We start from the raw sequence: 23,169 nt of genomic DNA on the forward strand, positions 1-23,169 counted from the left end.
GCCCTCCAGTACTGCCTTAGTGACAAGAACCAGCCGGTGCAGAGGAAGGTCTTGGCCAATATTCCCTGGGAGCAGGGAATGGGTTGCCTTGGGAGGAGCTGTGGGGTCAGTGGGGGTGACTGGTTAATGTCCTGGGTGTCCTGGGGCTGCTGGGACAGTGCTGGGGTTACATCACACGGTGGGTGAGGTGGGAGGGACACTCCGTACTCACCACCACGACCCTCCGGACGGACTCTGCGGAACAACAGAGCGGCACGTCAGCTCCGGGAGCTGGGAATGGGGAGAGCTGGGAATGGGGAGAGCTGGGAATGGGGGGAGCTGGGAATGGAGGGGGAGCTGGGAATGGAGGGGGAGCTGGGAATGGACGGGGAGCTGGGAATGGACGGGGAGCTGGGAATGGACGGGGAGCTGGGAATGGACGGGGAGCTGGGAATGGACGGGGAGCTGGGAATGGACGGGGAGCTGGGAATGGACGGGGAGCTGGGAATGGACGGGGAGCTGGGAATGGACGGGGAGCTGGGAATGGACGGGGAGCTGGGAATGGACGGGGAGCTGGGAATGGACGGGGAGCTGGGAATGGACGGGGAGCTGGGAATGGACGGGGAGCTGGGAATGGACGGGGAGCTGGGAATGGACGGGGAGCTGGGAATGGAGGGGGAGCTGGGAATGGAGGGGGAGCTGGGAATGGACGGGGAGCTGGGAATGGAGGGGGAGCTGGGAATGGAGGGGGAGCTGGGAATGGAGGGGGAGCTGGGAATGGAGGGGGAGCTGGGACAGAGGGGGAGCTGGGACAGAGGGGGAGCTGGGACAGAGGGGGAGCTGGGAATGGAGGGGAGCTGGGAATGGAGGGGAGCTGGGAATGGAGGAGAGCTGGGAATGGAGGGGAGCTGGGAATGGAGGGGAGCTGGGAATGGAGGGGAGCTGGGAATGGAGGGGAGCTGGGACAGGGGTAGAGCTGGGAATGTGGGGGAGCTGGGACAGGGGCAGCTGGGACAGGGGCAGCTGGGACAGGGGCAGCTGGGACAGGGGCAGCTGGGCTTCTCCAGGCCAGGACCAAGGGCTGGGGACACCTGAGCCCACCCAGCCCTGTGTGATGGCCCAAAACACAGGCACCCAATTCCTGCTCCTGTCAGGATGGATGTCCCAGTGCCTGTCCTGGAGTGGAGCTCAGTTACCTCGTGCAGAGGCTGGATGGCCACTTTGGAGGGAAGAAGGATGCTGGATCAGGAGAGCAAGGCTGCAAACAGGCACCTGTGGGTCTCTGGGCTGTTGCTACTCCAGGCAGGAAGGGAATTTGCTGCTTGCACACCTGGCTGTGCTGCCCCCTTGGCTCCTGGGACTCTCTGTCCTCCCTTCCCAGTGAAACCCTGGATTCTTGCCTTGTTTTCTTTCCCATCTTCCACGGTGGCAAAAACAGACTGGGCACAGTGAGGAGGCTACACTGGTGGCCTCAGAATACCCAAGGAACTTGCCTGGCTCATGCAGTTCTGGCTCACACAGTTTCACTTTAAACTGATCTATAACTTAAAGCCAGGTAGGAATTGCCCCTCAGGTGACATAGGAAGCACCTACTGGAATCTTGGGCTTGGACTTTGTTGTAGGTTTGGGGAGGTAGAGAAAATTCCTTCATGGAAAGGGCTGTCCAGCCCTGGCACAGGCTGCCCAAGGGCAGGGGTGGAGTCCCCATCTCTGGAGGGATTTACCAGGATGTGGCACTTGGGGACATGGTCAGTGGTGGGACTCAGTGGTCTCCAAGGGCTTTCCCAACCCAAACTTTATACACTTCTGTGATCCACAAGAAAACATGGAAAGCACAACCAAACTCACTCTAAATCTCTCCTTAAACCATGGGTACATAAAAGGAAGAGCTCATGGCTTGGAGAGGGAGGCAGAAGCTCCAGAGGCAGCAGCAGGACAGCCACAGGGACAGCAGGGAGGACACACTGGGGGCTGTTCCCCACACAGGGCAGTGGGAGGGCAAAGGCAGAAGAGCAGCATAACCAGGACACCACTGGAGCCATGGCTGGTGGGGAGCACTGAGTTGGGCCCTGGGACCAGCACTGGGACCAGCACTGGGACCAGCACTGTGGCCTGTCTGTGTCACCAACATGGACCCCGGGATCGAGGGCACCCCCAGCCCCTCTGCTGGCACAGAGCTGTGTGGGGCATCCCAGGCTGGGGGCAAGGGATGGGCATCCAGAGGGCTCTGGACAGCCTGGAGAGGTGGGACTGTGCCAACCTCATGGAGCTCAGCAAGGCCAAGTGCAGGTGCTGCCCCTGGGCTGGGGTAATCCCAGCACAGATCCAGGCTGGACTGGGAGCAGCCCTGGGAGAAGGACCTGGGGGGCTGGTGGGGGAGAGGTTGGACATGGCCCAGCCCAGAGACCTCCTGTGCCCTAGGGACTGTGCCCCTCTGCCCCTCAGGTGAGACCCCCTCAACCTGCAGAGCTGCCCCAGCCCTGGGGGCAGCAGAGGGAGGACCTGGAGCTGCTGGAGAGGCCAGAGGAGGCCCCAGGATGGGCAGAGGATGGAGCAGCTCTGCTGGGAGCAAAGGCTGGCACAGCTGGCATTGGCCAGCCTGGAGAGGAGAAGCTTTGGGGGGACCTCAGTGTGGCCTTCCAGGAGCTGAAGGAGCCACAGGAAAGATGGAGAGAGACCATTTCCAAGGGCTGGAGGGACAGGACAAGGGGAATGGCTTCAAACTGCCAGAGGGCAGGGCTAGATGGGATGGTTGGAAGGATTCTTCCCTGGGAGGGTGGGCAGGCCCTGGCACAGGGTGGGCAGAGCAGCTGTGGCTGCCCCATCCCTGGGAGTGTCCCAGGCCAGGCTGGACAGGGCTTGGTGCAGCCTGGGCTGGTGGGAGGTGTCCCTGCCATGGCAGGGGTGGCACTGGGGGGGCTCTAAGGTCCTTCCCAACCCAACCCATTCCATGTGTCCATGATTTCTCTGAGGGATGAAGCCCCCTGCCCGTGCTGACAGTCCCCCATGGAGGTCCCCCCAGGGGTGGGGCTCCCTCACCTGCTCCAGCTCCTGCTCTGCGTATTTCTGCCGGCTCAGCTCGTTCTCGGTGCCCTCGCGCAGCTCCCGCAGCCGATGGGCCTCCTGCTTGGCCATGCTGATCTCGTCCTGCAGCTTCTTCTCCAGGTGCACCTTCTCCACCTCCACGGAGCGATGCTCCTCCTGTGCCTTCTGCAGCCTGGAACACACAGGGAGCAGGGCCAGTGCTGGGCTGGCAGGAACCCCAGGGCAGGGGCGGCCCACCCTGGCCTGGCCCAGCACTGCTCTGCCCACCCTGGCCTGGCCCAGCACTGCTCTGCCCACCCTGGCCTGGTCCAGCACTGTCCTGCCCACCCTGGCCTGGCCTGGCCCAGCCCAGCCCTGCCCACCCTGGCCTGGCCCAGCCCTGCCCTGCCCACCCTGGCCTGGCCCAGCCCAGCCCTGGCCCAGCCCTGCCCTGCCCTGCCCAGTCCAGCCCAACCCAGCCCAGCCCTGGCCTGGCCCAGCCCAGCCCTGCCCAGTCCAGCCCAACCCAGCCCAGCCCAGCCCTACCCAGCCCTGGCCCGGCCCTGCCCAGTCCAGCCCAACCCAGCCCTGCCCTGCCCACCCTGGCCTGGCCCAGCCCTGCCCACCCTGCCCAGCCCAACCCAACCCAGCCCTGCCCTCCTCTGCCCCATGCCCATGTCAACAGACCCCTGCAAAGGCCAGGAAAAGTCCCCCATGCTCAGGAAGAAATTAAATTGTCAACCACTCAAATTCTTTCATTTATTAAACACTCAGGATGCATTTTCTTCATTTTCCAAAGCACATCCAGACTTCCTCTAACAAGCCTCAAGTTAAGGTGATTTTTGGTGTTTTCCAGAAGTGAGAAGTTCTGATAAAGGAGAAGGGCCCTGCCTGAGCAGCTCTGCCCACTCACACAGGAAGGCACCACGTTCCCCTCCCAAGAGCCTTCAAATGTCTTAATTTTGCCTGGAGGATCTGATTTTTCCTCAGGACAGGATTAAATCCATAGGAATTCCATAGGAAATGGTGGCAACAATGAAAGGCTGGATCTCCAGGGATGGGTGGGATCCCAAATGAGGTGCTGACCTGCATTGAGGCTCCCAGCAGGGCCTGGAGGGTGGAAGGGCAGCAGCTGGACCAGCAAAGCCAGGGGTGGCCCAGGGCAGACTCAGAGAGCACCTGAGTGTTCCCTGTCCTGGGGGAGACTGCTCTGACCTGGAGCTGTCCCAGGGGAACAGGAGAGACACCAAGACCTGCCCCAGGGGGAACAGGAGAGACCCCAAGACCTGTCCCAGGGGGAACAGGAGAGACACCAAGAGCTGTCCCAGGGGGAACAGGAGAGACACCAAGAGCTGTCCCAGGGGAACAGGAGAGACACCAAGACCTGCTCCAGGGAAACAGGAGAGACACCAAGAGCTGTCCCAGGGGAACAGGAGAGACCCCAAGAGCTGTCCCAGGGGGAACAGGAGAGACTCCAAGAGCTGCCCCAGGGGGAACAGGAGAGACACCAAGAGCTGTCCCAGGGGGAACAGGAGAGACACCAAGAGCTGTCCCAGGGGGAAGACAGTATTGGCCAAGAGCATTCCCAAGGGGAAGTCAAGAGAGACTCAGAGCTGTCTCAAGGGGAAGATGAGAGAGGCCAAGGGAAAGACAACACTGGCCAAGAGCTTCCCAAGGGGAAGTCAAGAGAGACCCAGAGCTGTGTCAAGGACAAGAGTGGTTGGGTTGGAGGTGTCCCTTGGATCCTTAAGGAATAATTCCTTGGAGTTGCCATCCTGGCTGGGTGGCAAGAGCAGCTCCCACCCATGTCATTTGTCCCTCAATCACGGAATCCAGGACTGGTTTGGGTTGGGAGGGACCTCAAAGCCCACCCAGTGCCACCCCTGCCATGGCAGGGACACCTCCCACCAGCCCAGGCTGCTCCAAGCCCTGTCCAGCCTGGCCTGGAACACTCCCAGGGATTCAGGGGCAGACACAGCAGCTCTGGGTCCCCTGGGGCTCACAATTCAGGTGCTGCTTTTCCATACAATCCACTCCTCCTCAGTACAGACCTTCCCACACATTCAGGAATCAGCAGGATGTGCCAAGACATGAACTTCTCAATCTCGATGAGTCATTTAATGGACTGGGAAGTGTCACTGCTGGGGGATGTTCCCAAAGGTATTTTGAAGATGAATAAAAACCAGGGGTTTGTATCAATATTCCCAACTCTTTGAGACCATTTCTGAGCTGTGCACAAATCCCAGCACCAGGCCCTGCAGAGGCATCCCCTGCCTGCTGGAGGTCTGTGCAGCTCTGAGCTTCACCCAGCCTGAAGGGAGGGACCTCCAACCTCTGGGTAGAACCTTCTGAGCAGAACTACAACAACATTTCCACAATTCCATCCAGCAGAACTGGTGCTGTCCAGAGTTTTGATGTTTCTGCAGGGGCTGAGGAACACAACTGAACCTCACTGGGGCCAACCAAGGATGAGGACATGAAGTATCTCCCCCAAGAGACCTCACAAGGTCCATAGTTCCCCTCCCACCCCTTGAGCTCCCGCCGGTGCCCTCGGGAGAGGACGAGCCCTCCCAGCTGCTCTGGCTCGAGGCTTCAGGCTCAAGTGGGTTTGTGTTTCTTCCCAGTGGAACTCAAGAACTTCCCAAGAACATCTCTCTGTTTATGAGGCTCTGCCCTCGCCAGCAGGTCCCAAGCTCATTCCCCACAGGCACATTCCAGCGTTTGGAGCTCTGTGGAGACACCAAACTGAGACCTCCTGGCCTGGACACAGCCCCAGGACATGGATGTGGAGAAGGGATTCCCCTGTCCTCCTGGATGTAAGAAGAACAACTCCACCTTTCTCTGGGAGTGTTTCCAACCATAACAGAACTCCAGGCAGCTCTGTGGAACCGGCAGAGGGGTCAGAAACCAGGTCCCACCCTGTGGCACTGCCAGGGGGACGTGCCCAGTGGGGCACCATCCCCTGGGTGCTCTCAGGTGTTTGTTTTCCTCACAGACACCCACTGGGGCCATCACATGGAGGGACAGGAGCCTTTCCAGCAGCACCCACGGCTGGGATGATGCCCTGAGGATGTCATGGGCAGGTGGGCACGGAATAGGCTGCAGTCCTGGGGCACATGGCACAGGGCCCACAATCTGGGCTGTCTGCAGGTCTCCAGCTGGGCATCCTCGGGATCCTGCTGCTTGCACAGGGCACTCACAGCCCCATGGCTGGCCAGGATGGGTATCTGGGATCGGGCTCTGTGGTCCAAAAGGCCCCTGAGAAGGTGGCAATCAGCTCCTGTGGCAGCCAAACCAGGGTTTATCCTCCAAAACTGCACTCAGACCTCATGGGAAGCAGCTCCAGCCCCAGACTGTCCCTCCCTACCATGTGCTAAATCTGCACTTTAAGTATCTTCCTGCCCACACACCCCAGGGGTTTGTCATCATCAGACTGAAGGCTCCTCTCTGTCCCAGAAGATCCCTGTGTCCACCCAGGGGGGCTCTTCCAGCATGTTCTCTGATCAGCAGCTCTGCTGGAACCACTGCAGGAATTCCTGGGAGTGGAGGTCCCATTCCTGAGGCTGCAGCGTTTTCTCTGTGTGCCTGAAGTTCACATGTTCCTATTTAACACTCCAGAAGTATTTTTCATTCTTTCCAGCAACACTCCTGGATTCAGGTGTCACTTCTCCACAGCTCCAAAGATTCAAGAGGGGATCTGGAATTCCTCTGACTGTTCCAACATGCCTTCTCTGCACCAAAGGCCAAGGTGAAACAACCTTGGGTAAACAAATCCCACGTGAGCTGCATTGCCTGGTGCACCTGGGAGAGGCTCAGCCTCCCCTCCAGGGCAATTCCAGGGATTGGGGATCCTGACAGACCTTCAGCCTGAGTCACACTGGGAGCAGAAACCCTGTGGTGCCACGGGGGAAAGAACTGCTGGGCTGGGAATAACGTGGGAACCACACGGGAAGCACCGAACGGAAATGGGAGAACGATTCAAACCCAGGAGTGTCTGGGAGAGAAGCCCCTGCAGGGGATTCTGCCCCTCTGCCCCCTCAGGTGAGACCCACCTGCAGAGCTGCCCCCAGCTCTGGGCTCCAACAGCAGAAGGACCTGGAGCTGCTGGAGAGGCCAGAGAAGGACACAGAGACATCCCAGGGCTGAGCCCCTCTGTGCTGGGACAGACTGGGAGAGCTGGGGGGTCACCTGGAGCAGGGAAAGGATCCAGGGAGACCTGAGAGCCCCTTCCAGTGCCCAAAGGGGCTCCAGGAGAGCTGGAGAGGGACTGGGGACAAGGGATGGAGGGACAGGACAAGAGGGAACCACCAGGGGGCAGGGCTGGATGGGATACTGGGAAGGAATTGCTGGCTGGGAGGGTGGGCAGGCCCTGGCACAGGGTGGGCAGAGCAGCTGTGGCTGCCCCATCCCTGGGAGTGTCCCAGGGTGGCTGGGAGGGTGGGCAGGCCCTGGCACAGGTGCCCAGAGAAGCTGTGGCTGCCCCATCCCTGGGAGTGTCCCAGGCCAGGTTGGACAGGGCTTGGAGCAGCCTGGGCTGGTGGGAGGTGTCCCTGCCATGGCAGGGGTGGCACTGGGGGGGCTTTGGGGTCCCTCCCAACACAAAGCATTCCCTGGTTCTGTGCAGGAACAGCCCAGGTGGACATGCACACACCTTCACACACAGCCTGGGGAGCCAATCCCTGCAGGGGCCCAGCACCCATCCCAGCTCCACAGGCAGGTTTTCCAGGGCCCTCAGGAATGCACTGACTCTGAAGAGGCACCACAGCAGCCAAGAATAGTATTTCCCAAATCCAAAGGATTAAGGACCTTGCAGGAACAAGTGACAGCTGAGAGCTCCAGCTGGGTGGACACACAAGACCTACCTCTCCTGAAGGTCGTGGAGAGACTGCTCAGCCCTGTGGAGACCCTCCAGGTCCTTCATCATCTTCTTCATGTGCTCCTTGGAGTAGCGGTTCTGGATGTAGGCAAACCAGCAGCCGCCCACCCCGATGACGATGGATACCACCAGCATGAAGTCCTTCAGGTGGTTGTGGCGGGTCACTGGAAGAGACCAGAGACACCCCTGAGCCCCAGGGAACACAGGGAATGACTCCCAGATCCTCCCAAATCCTCCACCTGCCCCAGAGTGCGACAGGAGAAGTGGGGACAGGTCTAGGAATTGTGGCACAGGATTCCCCAAGGGAATGAGTAACATCCATGTGCAATGGGAAAACCAGAGCCTTGACATTCGTTCAGTTTGGAGACACAGGAAAAAGAAGATGAAATCCCCAATCTTACAGCTCTGATTTGCCTGGCAATAGGAGATAAGGAGACTCCCCACAGCAACACCCACAAGAGCTGTGCTCCCCTGGGCCAGCAGAGGCTACAGGAGTGCAGAGATAAGTAAAATCAGTAAGAGCTAAAAAGGAAACAATTTGAAAGAACAAACTGAGAGAACACAGCTGTGATCCCAGAGCTGGGGCAGCTCAAGGATCAAACTGTCAAGTCACCAAACTTTCCATCAGTCACAACTCACTGTGGAAACTCCCCTTTTCAACAGTTACTTCAAAAACAGGTGTGGATGCACGTGAGAGAAGGAGAGGAAATAAGTGGGGGCTCAAGTGCTAAACAGAGCTCAGCACAAGTCAGGCAGATTTTCTGTACTGTAACTATTTGTCAAACCCTCACCCAAGTGTGTGCTGAGAAAGCCACAACCCAAGAGCAGCTCAGGCACAGGAGCTGTGACTGCACCTTCAGTGCCACTGGTTTCAAACCCAGCAAGGGGAGATTCACACCAGATACTGGGCAGGAATTGGTGGCTGGGAGGGTGGGCAGGCCCTGGCACAGGGTGGGCAGAGCAGCTGTGGCTGCCCCAGCCCTGGGAGTGTCCCAGGCCAGGCTGGACAGGGCTTGGAGCAGCCTGGGCTGGTGGGAGGTGTCCCTGCCCATGGCAGGGGGTTGATCAGATGGAAATTCAGGTCCCTCCCAAGCCAAGCCCTTCTCTGATCACAGCTAAAGCACCTGTGCCACACTGGCAGAGCCCTGGGAGGGGGATCCTGAAGAGGGAAGATAAATCAGCCCAGAATTCCAGGGCTCAGGGGCTGCCCAGGAGCCCTGCCCAGGACTGACACCCAGGGTGGAAGGACAGGGATGCCTGGGATGGAGGGGGCTGCCCTGCAGGGAGAGAGGGAAGGACCTTCACCCAACCCCCAGCAGACACCCAGGCACTGTGTCCCTCCTGCAGGACAGCACGTGGGATCCCTCACCTGGGAGCTCCATCCCTCTGAAACCATTCCCATGTAAACTGAGCACTACAGAAATAACCACGGGGAGTGCTGGGCCACTTCCCACCCCGGATGGATCAGCACAACATCCTCTCCCAAGCAGCTCATTTTGGCAGGGGCTGCAGATCTGTGCTGTTGAATTCTCTCCTCAAGTGGAACCACCACAGTCTTTGCTAAAGCTGTGCCTGTTCTCCCTTTTTTTCCCCAAAAAAGGGAAGAGATAGAGAAGTGAGTTTCCCATGGTGTATTTGCCTTTTCCTGAGGCCTTTGCAGGGGTGAGGTGTGCCCAGAGAGGGGGTGGTGGCACAGCCGAGGCCACAGGGGAGCAGAACAGGCTGTGCCAGCCCTGCCACGGGCAGGGGGCAGATCCTGTGGGATTTCAGTCACAGTGACTGGCCAGGAACAATGTGAGCCTTGGCTCGGAACAGCCGCGTGGTGCCACCGGGCCCTGGCACGGGGGGAGAGGGAAGGAGGGGAAGGGCTGGAATCACACACAGTCCTGGCACATCCAGTCCAGAGCAGCAACTCAGACCTGCAGAGCTGCCCCAGCCCAGGGATCCCACAGCAGCAGGGCCTGGAGCTGCTGGAGGATCCAGAGCAGCCCACGGAGGTGCTCCAGGGCTGGAGCCCCTCTGTGCTGGGACAGACTGGGAGAGCTGGGGGGGGTCACCTGGGGAAGGGAAGGATCCAGGGAGACCTGAGAGCCCCTTCCAGTGCCCAAAGGGGCTCCAGGAGAGCTGGAGAGGGACTGGGGACAAGGGATGGAGGGACAGGACAAGGGATGGAGGGACAGGACAAGGGGAATGGCTTCAAACTGCCGGAGGGCAGGGATAGGTGGGATATTGGGAAGGAATTGCTGGCTGGGAGGGTGGGCAGGCCCTGGCACAGAGTGGGCAGAGCAGCTGTGGCTGCCCCATCCCTGGGAGTGTCCCAGGCCAGGCTGGACAGGGCTTGGAGCAGCCTGGCCTGGTGGGAGGTGTCCCTGCCATGGCAGGGGTGGCACTGGGTGGGCTTTGGGGTCCCTCCCAACCCAAACCAGTCTGGAATTCCCTGTTGCCATCCAGCCCCAGCCCTTCCTTGAGTCCCTAAAACTGTTTTACTCACCAGTGAAGCCCCAAGATAACCATGGAAAGACCCTTAGAGCTGTCCTGATTTCCCCTGGCCACAGGAGCAGCCAGGCTTGCCCACAGTCCCTGCCCCTGCCTTTCCAGGGTCACAGCTGTCCCTCCTCACAGAGCTCCCAAAGCTGGAGCTCCACAGGAATGCCCAGGTGCCTCTGGCACACCGGGAGAGCAGAGCACAGGAGAACACTGGGGAACCCATGGAAGGGCCAGGGCTGCCTCCCAGCCAAGGTGCAGGTGATCCAAACCCCATCCAGGGAACTGCAAATATTTGGAGTGGATGGCAAATCTCAGGGTGATAAATTCAGTTGGTGTTTGCTCAGGAAATCCTTCTGCTTTAAACAAACCATGACTCAACTGGGCTCAAAGCACTTGTCAAAAACACGTGGCACACACTGAAGGGAAAGGAATTGGTTCTACCATTGCTCCAAGTCCTCTCCAACACAGCCTTTAACAGTTCCAGGGATGGGGAATCCATAACTTCTCTGGGCAACCTGTGCCAGGGCTCCCCACCCTCACAGGGAGGAATTTCCCCCAGGATCTAAACAGAATCATGTCATAGAGTATGTACAGGCAGCTGTGGAACAACCCACACCTGCTGGACTCCTGTCCTGGGATGTGGGGCTATGGAAACCCCTCCTGGAATCCCACAGAGGTGCCACTGGTTGGTCTTTGGAGAGGTGGCCAGGCCAAGCCCCTGGATGGATGGACAGATGGAATCCTGGATGGACAGCCCAGTGCACAACACCCTGTGTGAGTCTGAACCCCAAACCACCTCCACGGGGCCCTGAGCCATCTGTGAGGAGACAAATGTCTCTGGCTCCATCACTTCAGAGTTACAAAGAATCAAAATTTACCTTCACTTTCTGTCGAAAATATCTGTTGTTCTGAATTTTACTGCTTGTTTTCTGAAATTCCTCTCTCCCATATCCTGTTTCTCCTGTTTTCCCTTCCCTCTCCCATCCCTGGGAGTGTGCAGGCCAGGTTGGACAGGGCTTGGAGCAGCCTGGGCTGGTGGGAGGTGTCCCTGCCATGGCAGGGGGGCACTGGGTGGGCTTTGGGGTCCCTCCAACCCAGCCCAGTCTGGGGTTCCACATTTCACCTGCAGTTGTTCTGTTTTGTGCTGGATGAATTGCTGAGGCACAGAACAGGCCACCAAAGGGATGGACACAGGAGGAGGAATCCCTTTATCCTGCTCAGGTTCCAATTGCCCCCCACTCCCCTGCACTGGCAGCAAAGGCCATTTGGAGCCTGGCACAGAACCCAAGCTGGTGGGAGGGCAGGAGCCTGGAGATCCCCCCTGGAAAGGGGCCAGGATGGGAAGTGGTGCTGGCTGAACCTCTGCCACAGCCACAGGGGACAGCAGACAACAAACCCTGCAGCTCTTGGGCTGAGAAAAGCCTCACCAGCAGCAGGAGATGCCCCAGGCCCATGTGCCCCAAGCCCCAGGGACAATGGGGAGCCTCTGGATTTAGGAGCCTGCAGGAGTCCTGGTGCTCCAGTCCAGCCTGGGTTTATTCAGTGCTTTTACACCTGAGGTGAACGAATGCCAAGAGAGGAGCCAAACCCTTGAGACCCTGTACCAGGAGTGCCATGTCCCTGTGCCAGTGGCATCAATCCCTCAGCAGGGCAGACCCTGGAGCCCACCTGTCCCACCCCCCTGCCTGGGGGAAGGAGCTGGGGCAGGAAGGTACCAAACCCAGCTCACCCTCAGGTGTGAGAGCAGCTCCTGCAGCCCAAAGGGTCACTGAGCCCTTCCCAAACTGCTGGAGGGAGTTCTGCAATCCAGTCCTGAAGGAACTACTTCAGATAAACAACCTCTCACTGTCACTGGAGACAAAGCCACTCAGGTGACCAGAAACCAGCAAACTTTACCTTCTAAAAAGGGTTAAATCTCTACTTCAGCTGCAGATTTAAAGTGTGTTTCCCCTACTCACACATCTGACATGTCCAGTCCTAGAATCACACACTCCTTTGGGCTGGAGGGACCCCAAAGCCCACCCGGTGCCACCCCTGCCATGGGCAGGGACACCTCCCACCAGCCCAGGGTGTCCCAACTCAGCCTGGAGCACTGGCAAGCACAGGGATGCCCGGTCTGTGCCAGCCCCAGGCTCTGGAGCAGCCTGACCCAGAGGGGTCACTGCACACCTTCATCTCTGCCACCCAGGGAGGTCGTTCCAGAGCCACGGGAGCCCCAGGGCGGAACGAACGGCTCGGACAGGGAGAACAGCCGGTAATCGCAGCCATTCACTGGGCCATTCACATGCAGGAACTGTCGGGAAATTCCAGCCCTGGGCAGGAGTCCTGGAGCTGTTGGGGCTGCTGGGGCTGGGAGCCACCTGGGACAGCGGGAGGTGCCCCTGCCCATGGCAGGGGGGACAAGGAGATGAGCCTTAAGGTCCCCTCCCACCCAAACCAGTCTGGGATTCTGCGATTGACGCCTAAAGAAACACTTAGAGGACAGAGGGAGCGCCAAGTGGTGTTTTCAGTGGTTCCAAACTCCGGCCCTCAGCGGCTCCAGCTCGGGCAGTTCCTGGGACAGAATTTCATCCCATTTCCACCCTCACTTTAAACCTCCCGCACTGGGGACACGGGACAGGTAAAAGGGGAAGATGAATTCTGTGCAGGGAGAGCCCAAACCACGCACAGGCAGCACAGCCTGCCCTAAACCCCTCCCTGGTCTGCACAGAGCCAGGCCCTGCTCACCTCCCTGATCAAAGCCCAGGGAAAGCCACGACAGAGAGAGACAAAAGCACCTTTAATTGGGAGCAGACAAGAGCCAGAGGGAAGGGAAGCAAAGGGAGCACTCCGAGCACTCCGAGATAAGCATCAGAGGGCTTGAGATCAGGACTGAGCATCAAAGGAGCCCAGCCCCTCATTCAGCCATCCTGACAACCTTCCCACCCAGCCTGCTGCTCCTTCCCTGCTCCAGAGGCAGCTCAGCCACAGCCTGGGGCACCTGCAGAGCCCAGGGCAGCCCAGGACAGCCCAGGGCAGCCCAGGACAGCCCAGGGCAGCCCAGGACAGCCCAGGACAGCCCAGGACAGCCCAGGACAGTCCAGGACAGCCCAGGACAGCCCAGGAGTGGCAGCAGCTCCGCTGGGACCAGGCAGGGTCGCTGCCCTCCAGCACCTCAATCCCCCCACGCCATCAGCACAAAGGACAGAATTTACCCTACAGACACAGGAAATCCCAGCAAGAAGGAAGGTCTGCACCCCTGGGAGCAGCTCCCAGAGTTGGGAATGCCAGCCCAGGATGCCTCTGGGCTACAAAGCTGCTCCCACAAATCCAGCCAAGCTGTTCCTGCTGCAGGGAATGGCACTGGGTGAGGCTGCACGGGGCAGTTTGGGACACCCAGGCCTGGCCACTCTGAGCCATCCTCGGGACAAACAGCCCCAGGACGTGATGACTTCGGGTGTCCTTCCCAACCCTCATGATCCCATGCCCTGGGCTGTGGGTACTCACAGAGAGGAGGCCCAAAGAGCACCGTGTCCAGGGCCTTGAGCTGCAGCTTCTGTCGGTGGCTGCGGTCGGTCATCTTGAGCACAGTGCCCATCATGGTGACATTGTTCACTGCCAGCCTGCACAGGGGGGGACAGAGCAGGGTCACATCCAGCTGCACTGACACCTCAGCAGGAGCAGGAGCAGGGAGAACACAGGAGCAGCACCTGAGAGCTCCCTGCTTCCAGGACAAGGGAAATCCCTCAGTGTTTCATCCCTGACCAGGGAATCTCTAGGAGAGGGTTTACAGCAGCATCTCTGGGACTGGGAGAGAGCAGGAAAATCCAAGGCCAGGCCATTAATCCTGACAGTTTGAGGGACTGACTTAGGATCAAAACTGGTATTTTGGTATCCTACCACTCACTGATAATTAATCTGTCAGCAAACCTTCACTGCCTTTGCCATCCTGTGTCACAGACTACAAACCACAGTGCCAGCTTGGCAGGAATGTGGCCACCCCATGTGCTGCCTCAAAACACCCCCTCACTTTGTCCCCACTTCTCTGGGGTTTATTCCCAGTTAATCCTTCCTTCCCAGTCAGTTTAGAACCCCCTTTTTCAGTGACAAGAACCTTCACCCAAAAAGCTGCACTCGGGTTTGACAAACCTGTTACAAGTTTAGGCCAACTAACAGCCAGTGTTTCTCTCAGCCTGGCACCACAGAATGGTTTGGCTTGGGAAGGACCCCAAAGGCCACCCAGTGCCACCCCTGCCATGGGCAGGGACACCTCCCACCAGCCCAGGCTGCTCCAAGCCCTGTCCAACCTGGCCTGGGACACTCCCAGGGATGGGGCAGCCACAGCTGCTCTGCCCACCCTGTGCCAGAGCCTGCCCACCCTCCCAGCCAGCAATTCCTGCCCAACATCTAACCCAATTTTCCCTCTTTTCACTCACAAATGGAGCAGAACAGGACTCGGACTGGGCTCTGCACATGCCAAGGAGTTACACATGAAGTCAGGAGCTGCCCCTGGCACACCCCAGGAGCTGCCCCAGCACACCCCAGGAGCTGCCCCTGGCACACCCTCACGAGCTGCCCCAGGGACACCCCAGGAGCTGCCCCTGGCACACCCCAGGAGTTGCCCCTGGCACACCCCAGGAGCTGCCCCTGGCACACCCCAGGAGCTGCCCCTGGGACACCCTCACGAGCTGCCCCTGGGACACCCTCACGAGCTGCCCCTGGGACACCCTCACGAGCTGCCCCTGGGACACCCCAGGAGCTGCCCCTGGGACACCCCAGGAGCTGCCCCTGGCACACCCTCAGGAGCTGGCAGGGACATGGCACTGACCTGGGCATGGCGTGGCCGCTCAGCTGCAGCTTCCGGAAGGTCTCCTCGTACTGGGGCAGCTCCACGTAGGTGATGAGCCACTGAACCACCTCTTCAACCGTCCAGTTATACACTGAGGAGAGGCACAGGACAGGCCACAGCTTATTGGAGGTGCTCAGCCCTGAAATCACCCAACAGCAACAGCACAACTTCACCAGGCACTCCCCAACCCACCTCCTTCCTCCAGGGAAAACCCCTGCAGAGTTCAAACACATTCCCCCATAGTGAGCTGCATCCTGGGCTGTCAGACAGGAACCATCCCCTGGGATCACAGAATCAGGGAATCCCAGACTGCTTTGGGTTGGAGGGACCCCAAAGCCCACCCAGTTGGGCCCCAAAGCCCACCCTGCCATGGGCAGGGACACCTCCCACCAGCCCAGGCTGCTCCAAGCCCTGTCCCACCTGACCTGATTGGATCATGGTGCAACTCATGTCTTTGTAGGACAGAGGGGACTCTGTTGTGCTTCATTTATGACCCTCAGTCCCAGCTGAGCTCCTGCAGCAGCTCCCCAGGCTCCAGCAGGCCCAGGCTGGGCTGGGCTGGGTGTCCCACTGCTGACAGCCCCTCATCCATCTCCTTCACACCCTCCCCAGCAGCCCAGAGGGAAAAGGCCCATTTCTGTGGCCCTGAGGGCAGCAGCTCCATGGCCTCTGCCCAGGGTCAGCAGTGACTTGGCACACAAGGATGAGAAACATCTGCAGAGAGCCCAACACCACTGACAGGGAGCTGGGAGGGAGCTGAGGGTGCTGGCTGGGTGAGATGGGCTCCAGCATCAATGCAAGGGAGGAAAAGCAGGGCTTGGAAACAGCTGCAATGGGCACTCTGCCACAGCCCTGTCCCTTCACAGAGGCCTCTCACACCACAGGAAGGAGCAGACCTTTCCTGCAGCCCAATTCCAGCTTTATGACTGACTTTCAAGTGCCAAGATTAGGCTCCATATACCCCTGGGAGTGTCCCAGGCCAGGTTGGACAGGGCTTGGAGCAGCCTGGCCTGGTGGGAGGTGTCCCTGCCATGACAGGGGTGGCACTGGGTGGGCTTTGAGGTCCCTCCCCAACCCAAACCTTCTGTGATTCCAAGATATCAGACCAACCTTCAGAAACTTATTTTATCAGCCAGATCTACAGGATGATGAAAGGGAAAAGAAGAGCAGGAACCAAGTCCAGCCCTGGGAAACTGTTGTGGCAGAGCAGCTGTGCCCAGGAGGGGCAGGTCCCTGTGCCAGGAGCAGCAGAGCTGAGGCAGCTCTGCAGTGAAGGGCCTGGGCAGCACCAGGGATGTTCTCCTCCATCCCTGAATGATTCCCACCCTTTCCCTGGGCAGATCAGGGATGTTCTCCTCCATCCCTGAATGATTCCCACCCTTTCCCTGGGCAGATCAGGGATGTTCTCCTCCATCCCTGAATGATTCCTGCCCTTTCCCTGGGCAGACCAGGGATGTTCTCCTCCATCCCTTAATGATTCCCACCCTTTCTCTGGGCAGCACCAGGGATGTTTTCCATCCCTTAATGATTCCCACCCTTTCCCTGGGCAGATCAGGGATGTTCTCCTCCATCCCTGAATGATTCCTGCCCTTTCCCTGGGCAGACCAGGGATGTTTTCCATCCCTTAATGATTCCCACCCTTTCCCTGGGCAGATCAGGGATGTTCTCCTCCATCCCTCAATGATTCCCACCCTTTCCCTGGGCAGATCAGGGATGTTCTCCTCCATCCCTGAATGATTCCTGCCCTTTCCCTGGGCAGATCAGGGATGTTCTCCATCCCTTAATGATTCCCACCCTTTCCCTGGGCAGATCAGGGATGTTCTCCTCCATCCCTCAATGATTCCCACCCTTTCCCTGGGCAGATCAGGGATGTTCTCCTCCATCCCTGAATGATTCCTGCCCTTTCCCAGCTGCCATAAAACACACTCCAGGCAAAGCCCTGTGTAAAGAGCCCTGTAATGGGATAACTGTTTCCCCCAGGAGTGTTCCCTGGACACAGGACACAACACTCCTCACAGCCACGGGATCCTTGAGCATGGAACAGCCCTCGGAGCCCACTGAGTCCAACCACTGCCAAGGCCACCACTCACCTGTGTCCCCAAGTGCCACATCCACAGGGCTGTTAAATCCCCCCAGGAATGGACTCCTCCCTGCCCTGGGCAGCCCAAGCCACTTGTGAGTGGTTTGGACACGGAATTCCAGCACATCCCTGCCCAGCTCTATGGAATGGGGAGTCTGGGCCTGGAAAAACAGCCCCAGGATCATCACAAACAATCCCAGAATGGTTTGGGGAAGGAAAACAACCTACAGGAAAACTCCCACACAGCTCCACTGAATATTTAGGATGTTGTTATCCTATTAAAACTCCAGCTGAAACTGGGTGTTTGATGGAGGAACAGGAACTGGACAGCCTTGGGCTCTATTTAACACCCATTTTGGGGTGAAGGCAAATCTACTGATCCTTTATGGGCACACTCAGGAGCAGCACGAAGGGTCTGAAGTGATGAAATCCTGACAATCCAGCCCAGAAAGAGGAAGCCAGGAGAGCACTGGCACAAGGCAGGAAGAGCAGCAGCACGTTCCTCCTGGTGGCTCCTCAGAGGGTATCCCAAATCCAGCCTCTCTGGAGCTCCTGGGAAAGGCTCTCTGGGGCTGGTGGCCGCTGTACCTTCGGATGTTTTCCAGGCCTTCCACAGATCCTCCACACTGATGAGCTTGTCCTCCCCATGGAAGGTGCTGTGCTTGACTGCAGGGTCGTGGTAGTTCAAGTCCTCCCTCAAGAACTAGCAGAGAAAACACAGCAGGATTAGCCTTTGGGTCAGGTTTTACAGGGATGAGGAGCATTAAAAAAATCTGAATTAGAGTAATTTGCATGGGAAAGTACTAATCTGAGTAATTAAAAAATATAAATATAGAATTTTGTCAGAGGCATAAAATATTAAATAAATATATTACATGAACATAAACCACACTAGAATATACATGTATGTGCTTTTATTTTATACATATTTATACACAGTACTAGTTTATAAAATTATTGTGTCTATAATAATAAACAGGTATTTCTCTAATAAAATGATGAGCTAAATATTTTTAGCTGCTGGCCCAGACTGAGAGATCAAACTGGGTAAGAACATTCCCTGCACAACCCTTGCAGGTTTTGGTTCCTGGGAAGAACTGACAGCAAATAGTAAGTAAATATGTGAAATCCATTTTAATATGGAGCAGGTGCAACAAATAATTATCACTTTGTTTTCTGGGATTCCAGATTTCCTTTGAATTACAATGTCACCAAAACTCCACCTAAATGGCACAATGGGACAAGCTTTATGTCACTGGAGGAAGAATCCAAGATATTAATGGGTTTGACCTGCACCTTCAAATCTAAGCTGGACCAAACGCAGCTGGAACAAAGGCAGGAGGGGAGGGAATTCCATGGAGAGATAAATATAAATATAAATATAAATATAAATATAAATATAAATAATATAAATATAAATATCCCAGCTGTGGCTGCCCCATCCCTGGGAGTGTCCCAGGCCAGGCTGGACAGGGCTTGGAGCAGCCTGGGCTGGTGGGAGGTGTCCCTGGACAGGGCACTGTCACAGCCCTAGCAGATCCCACTGTCACAGGCCACTGTCACAGGGCACTGTCACAGCCACAGCAGATCCCACTGTCACAGGGCACTGTCACAGCCCCAGCAGGACAGGCCACTGTCACAGGGCACTGTCACAGCCCCAGCAGATCCCACTGTCACAGGCCACTGTCACAGGGCACTGTCACAGTCCCAGCAGGACAGGACACTGTCACAGGGCACTGTCACAGCCCCAGCAGACCCCACTGTCACAGGGCACTGTCACAGGGCACTGTCACAGCTTCAGCAGACCCCACTGTCACAGGGCACTGTCACAGCCCCAGCAGACCCCTCCCCACCACGGGGGTCTCAGGCCATGCCAAGCCCACAGCAGTGACACCATCCCCCCCCAGCTGGTCCCCGGTGACCGGGCAGGACGTGGCAATGTCACCAGTCCCCGGCACTGGCACCAGCTGCTGCCACTCGGTATATTTAGCCCTGGGAGCACAGAGGGAAAGTGATCCCTTCAGCTTCCCTTTGGAGCACCATTCCAAAACAAACCCCAAGGACTGACCGAGGGGACGGAGCTGGGGGTGGGGAGAAGGTCCCGGGAAATGGGTGGGAGGGGGAGCAGGATGGGCAGGAGCAGCCCCAGGGCTGGAGCAGCTGGGCTGCCCCCACCACAGCCCAAAGCAGAGTTTCCATGTGTACCTTCCAGGGAAAAGAATCCCAGACTGGTTTGGGATGGGAGGGACCCCAAGGCCCACCCAGTGCCACCCCTGCCATGGCAGGGACACCTCCCACCAGCCCAGGCTGCTCCAGGTCTCCCAGATGTCCCAAACCCCTGGCACAAGAACCACTGCACTGAACACTGATCTACCTGCAAACCACTCAAAAGCAGCTCTTCCAAGTGTTAGGAGATCCCACTGATGTCAGCCATGGAGACACCCAAAACTCCGAGTCCTGGGCAGGGGCTGGAGCAGCATCCCCAGTGTCCCACATGGACCATCTCCAGAGATCCCATGGAGACCATCCCAGCCTTGGCCAGGCTGCAAATCCACAGGAACAGAAGGAAACTTTGCCAACCCTGAGTCTCCCCCAAGTGCAGGGAAAGACAAATCACAGGCAAAGCAGCAGGAACAGACCCACAGCCCCAAAGCACAGGGGGAGCTGAGAGCACAGCGGGAACAGCCGGCTTGGGAATGCTGAGGGGGATTTTGGGAATGCTGAGGGGGATTCTTGGGAATGCTGAGGGGGATGTTCTTGGGAATGCTGATGGTGATTCTTGGGAATGCCAAGGGGGACAGGATGTTCTTGGGATGCTGATGGGGATGTTCCTGGGAATGCTGAGGAGGATGTTCCTGGGCATGTTGAGGGGGATGTTCTGGGGCTCCTTGTGTCAGGAGGACCTGAATTGCTGGAGGAATCCAGAGCAGCCCATGGAGATGCTGCTCCAGGAGCCCCTCTGCTCTGGGACAGGTTGGGAGAGAGAGCTGGGGGGACACCTGGAGAAGGGAAGGCTCCAGGGTGACCTGAGAGCCCCTTCCAGTGCCTGAAGAAGCTCCAGGAGAGCTGGAGAGGGACTTTGACAAACTTGTTGGCTGAAGGCACACTCAAAAATGAGGAGATCCATGAAATGGGATTTTCTGGAGGTTTCTTTTCACACAATCACAGCATATCCTGAGTTGGAAAGGACCCCCCAAGGACCATCCAGTCCAATCCCTGGACCTGCACAGGACACCCCAACAATCCCACCATGTCCCTGAGAGCACTGTCCAAACTCTCCTTGAACTCTGTTTTCTGTGCTTTTCTATCTGCAGAAACTGCAACTACTGCAATGGTTTTTCCAACCTTCCCATCCCTCCCACCCCCTGGCTCTGTGCCCACCTCCCTCCCGGCACCAGCTCTGGCTGTGCCGGTGCCAAGGGCCAGATGGGCTCCCTGTGCTCCCCATTCCAACACCTTCCTGAGCCATCAGCTCCAGTGAAACACAGAAAACTGCCAGGGCTCCTCCTGCCCAGGGACCCCGGGCAGTGGATCAGGGGCTGGGGGAGCCAGAGACCAGCAGAGCAGCACCACAGCCTGTTCCCTGAGGGAAGCAGCTCAGAGAGCCCCTGGGAACCCACATCCCAAAGAGCTGGAGCTGCCTCTGGAGTGAGCACGGAGGGCACAAACAGATCCCTGTTTAGAAGATTTCCCCATGAGGGAAAGCTCTTTCATTTATAACCAAGGCCACTGATGTCATCTGAAACTTCACTGAAAACTCACTTCCCAAAAGGAAAATGGTAATGATGATTTATGGACAGTGTGAAGCTGTGGGACAAAATTCCACCTATAATTTGGATATTTTAAAACCACAGTTGTCTGTAACTCCATTTCTGCCCAATCAGGGCTTTCAATCCAAACAAAACATTTCCATAAAAAAAAACAAAGAGAAGGGGCCAAAATAATAAATAAAAATACAAAGTTCTCAACCAACCAGGGAACTGCCCACCCCTGGGAGTGTCCCAGGCCAGGCTGGACAGGGCTTGGAGCAGCCTGGGCTGGTGGGAGGTGTCCCTGCCCATGGCAGGGGTGGCACTGGGTGGGCTTTGAAGCCTCTTCCAACTCAAACTATCCTGGGATTCCACAGAGACCATGAAAGATTCCTTGGAGCTGCCATGGGCTGTGGAAGGTGTCCCTGCCCATGGCAGGAGGTGGCACTGGATGGGCTTTGAAGCCTCTTCCAACTCCATCTATGCTGGGATTCCACAGAGCCCATAAAAGGTTTCAATTTGAGCCTCCTGCATTCTCCCCAATAATCCCCAGCAGCTGCCCTGGGGCACAGACAGGCAGGAAACCTCATTACGGGTCCATGAGGGGCCAGTGAGGATAAATAACCTTGCCAGGAGAGCCTGACAGGACCTGGCTCAGGGTGGGACACCCCTCAAACCCCCCAGTCAGTGGGTTCAGAGCCTGGGGAGAGGGGAATTTAATGCAACAAAAGCTTCAGGCTTAGCAGAGGCAAAACAGCAACTGCATGTATGGAATCACAGGGACATGGAATCACTGAGGCTGGAAAAGACTTCCAAAATCGCTGAGTCCAGCTGTGAACCCAACAAGGCCAAGTGCAAAGTGCTGTCCCTGGGCCAGGGCAGCAATTCTGGGGCCTTGTAGAACAATCCATCTCATTGCTCACCCCCTGGCAGTGCCTGTGCCAAGGCTGTGCCTCAATTAACCAGGACACACCTCTGTGGGAACCAGACCTGACGAAAAATCACACTTTTATCTCCTTCTCCAGCCTCCCACCACCACCCAACAACAGCAGGACCAGGAAAATGCTTTTCCTATTAAACAGACACCACCACGTCCTTCACTCCTGAGGTGAATCACCACCTTCTGCAGGAAGCAGAATTCCCCAAAATGCTATTCCAACACAATTCCTGTCCCCAGGAGCTTGAGAATGACCCCAGAGATGATGGAGGCAGTGGGTGCCCCCAGGGCAGCACTCGGGCACCTTCCCACGGGGTGCTCAGGGAGGGACCAGCAATGAATCCCACCGGATGAGCAGGGGGAGCTGGCACTTCCCAGTGCCAGGGAATGTGTGACTCTGGAAGCAGAGGGAAAGAATGAGAGGTGGCAACTGCTACAGGCATGGGGAAACCAAGAGCACAGCACTGAGAGCACCCAGGGAGGGGACACTGCCAGGACCCCCAGCAGGGACAGCCTAAACCTGCCCCACCACCCCACAGCTCTGCTTCCAGTGGGGAGGGAGGGACAAGGCACACCTGGAATCACTGAGGGGGGAAATGCCCTCTGAGCCCATCAGTCCAACCATTCCCCACCACTGCCAAGGCCACCACTGACCATGTCCCCACCATGGATGTGACTCCACCATTTCCCTGGGCAGCTGTGCCAGGGCTGGACAGCCCTATCCAGGAGGGAATCCTCCCACTGTCCCCCTGCCCCTGCCCTGGCCCAGCCTGAGGCCGTGCCCTCTGCTCCTGTCCCTGTGCCCTGGGGCACAGCCCGACCCCCTGTCCCGGCTCCCCCCTCCTGGCAGGGATGGCACAGCCAGAAGGTGCCCCCTGAGCCTCCTTTGCTCCAGCTCAGCCCCCCCAGCTCCCTCGGCTGCTGCTCCAGACCCTGCCCAGCTCTGCCCTCCTGAAAGCAGGAGCTGCTGGAGCAGGAGCAGCACTGCCAGGCCCACAGGGGTTGGAGAGTGGCTGTAACTGCACCAGGGCAGCAATTCTGGAGCATTTAAGAAAAATCCATTTAATTGCTCACTCATGGCAGTGTCTCTGTGCCAAGGCTCTGAGCAGACACTCCTGGGAGTGTTTGCACCAGGAGCTCAAAGACTCTGTCAAGAGTGAGGGCAAGGCTTGCTCAGAGACATAAAATTGCCAGTTGTGCCCTCACACC

The 23,169-nt window shown here is 57.7% G+C and overlaps 1 protein-coding gene across 3 annotated transcripts in view; it reads right to left on the minus strand.

Moving 5' to 3' along the window:
* STIM1 (stromal interaction molecule 1) overlaps positions 1 to 23,169 on the minus strand; it is an 80,678-nt gene that overhangs the window by 24,846 nt on the left and 32,663 nt on the right. For all 3 annotated transcript variants that reach the window (XM_071567648.1, XM_071567655.1, XM_071567664.1), the window contains exons 3-7: positions 17,863 to 17,977; positions 15,174 to 15,285; positions 13,853 to 13,968; positions 7,866 to 8,043; positions 3,019 to 3,196 (exon numbers count right to left, since the gene is read on the minus strand). In XM_071567648.1, coding sequence (XP_071423749.1) covers positions 3,019 to 3,196; positions 7,866 to 8,043; positions 13,853 to 13,968; positions 15,174 to 15,285; positions 17,863 to 17,977 — 699 coding nt within the window. The remainder of the gene's footprint in view (positions 1 to 3,018; positions 3,197 to 7,865; positions 8,044 to 13,852; positions 13,969 to 15,173; positions 15,286 to 17,862; positions 17,978 to 23,169) is intronic.

The sequence above is a fragment of the Pithys albifrons genome, chromosome 1 (genome assembly GCF_047495875.1).
Source record: "Pithys albifrons albifrons isolate INPA30051 chromosome 1, PitAlb_v1, whole genome shotgun sequence".
Taxonomy (NCBI): domain Eukaryota; kingdom Metazoa; phylum Chordata; class Aves; order Passeriformes; family Thamnophilidae; genus Pithys; species Pithys albifrons.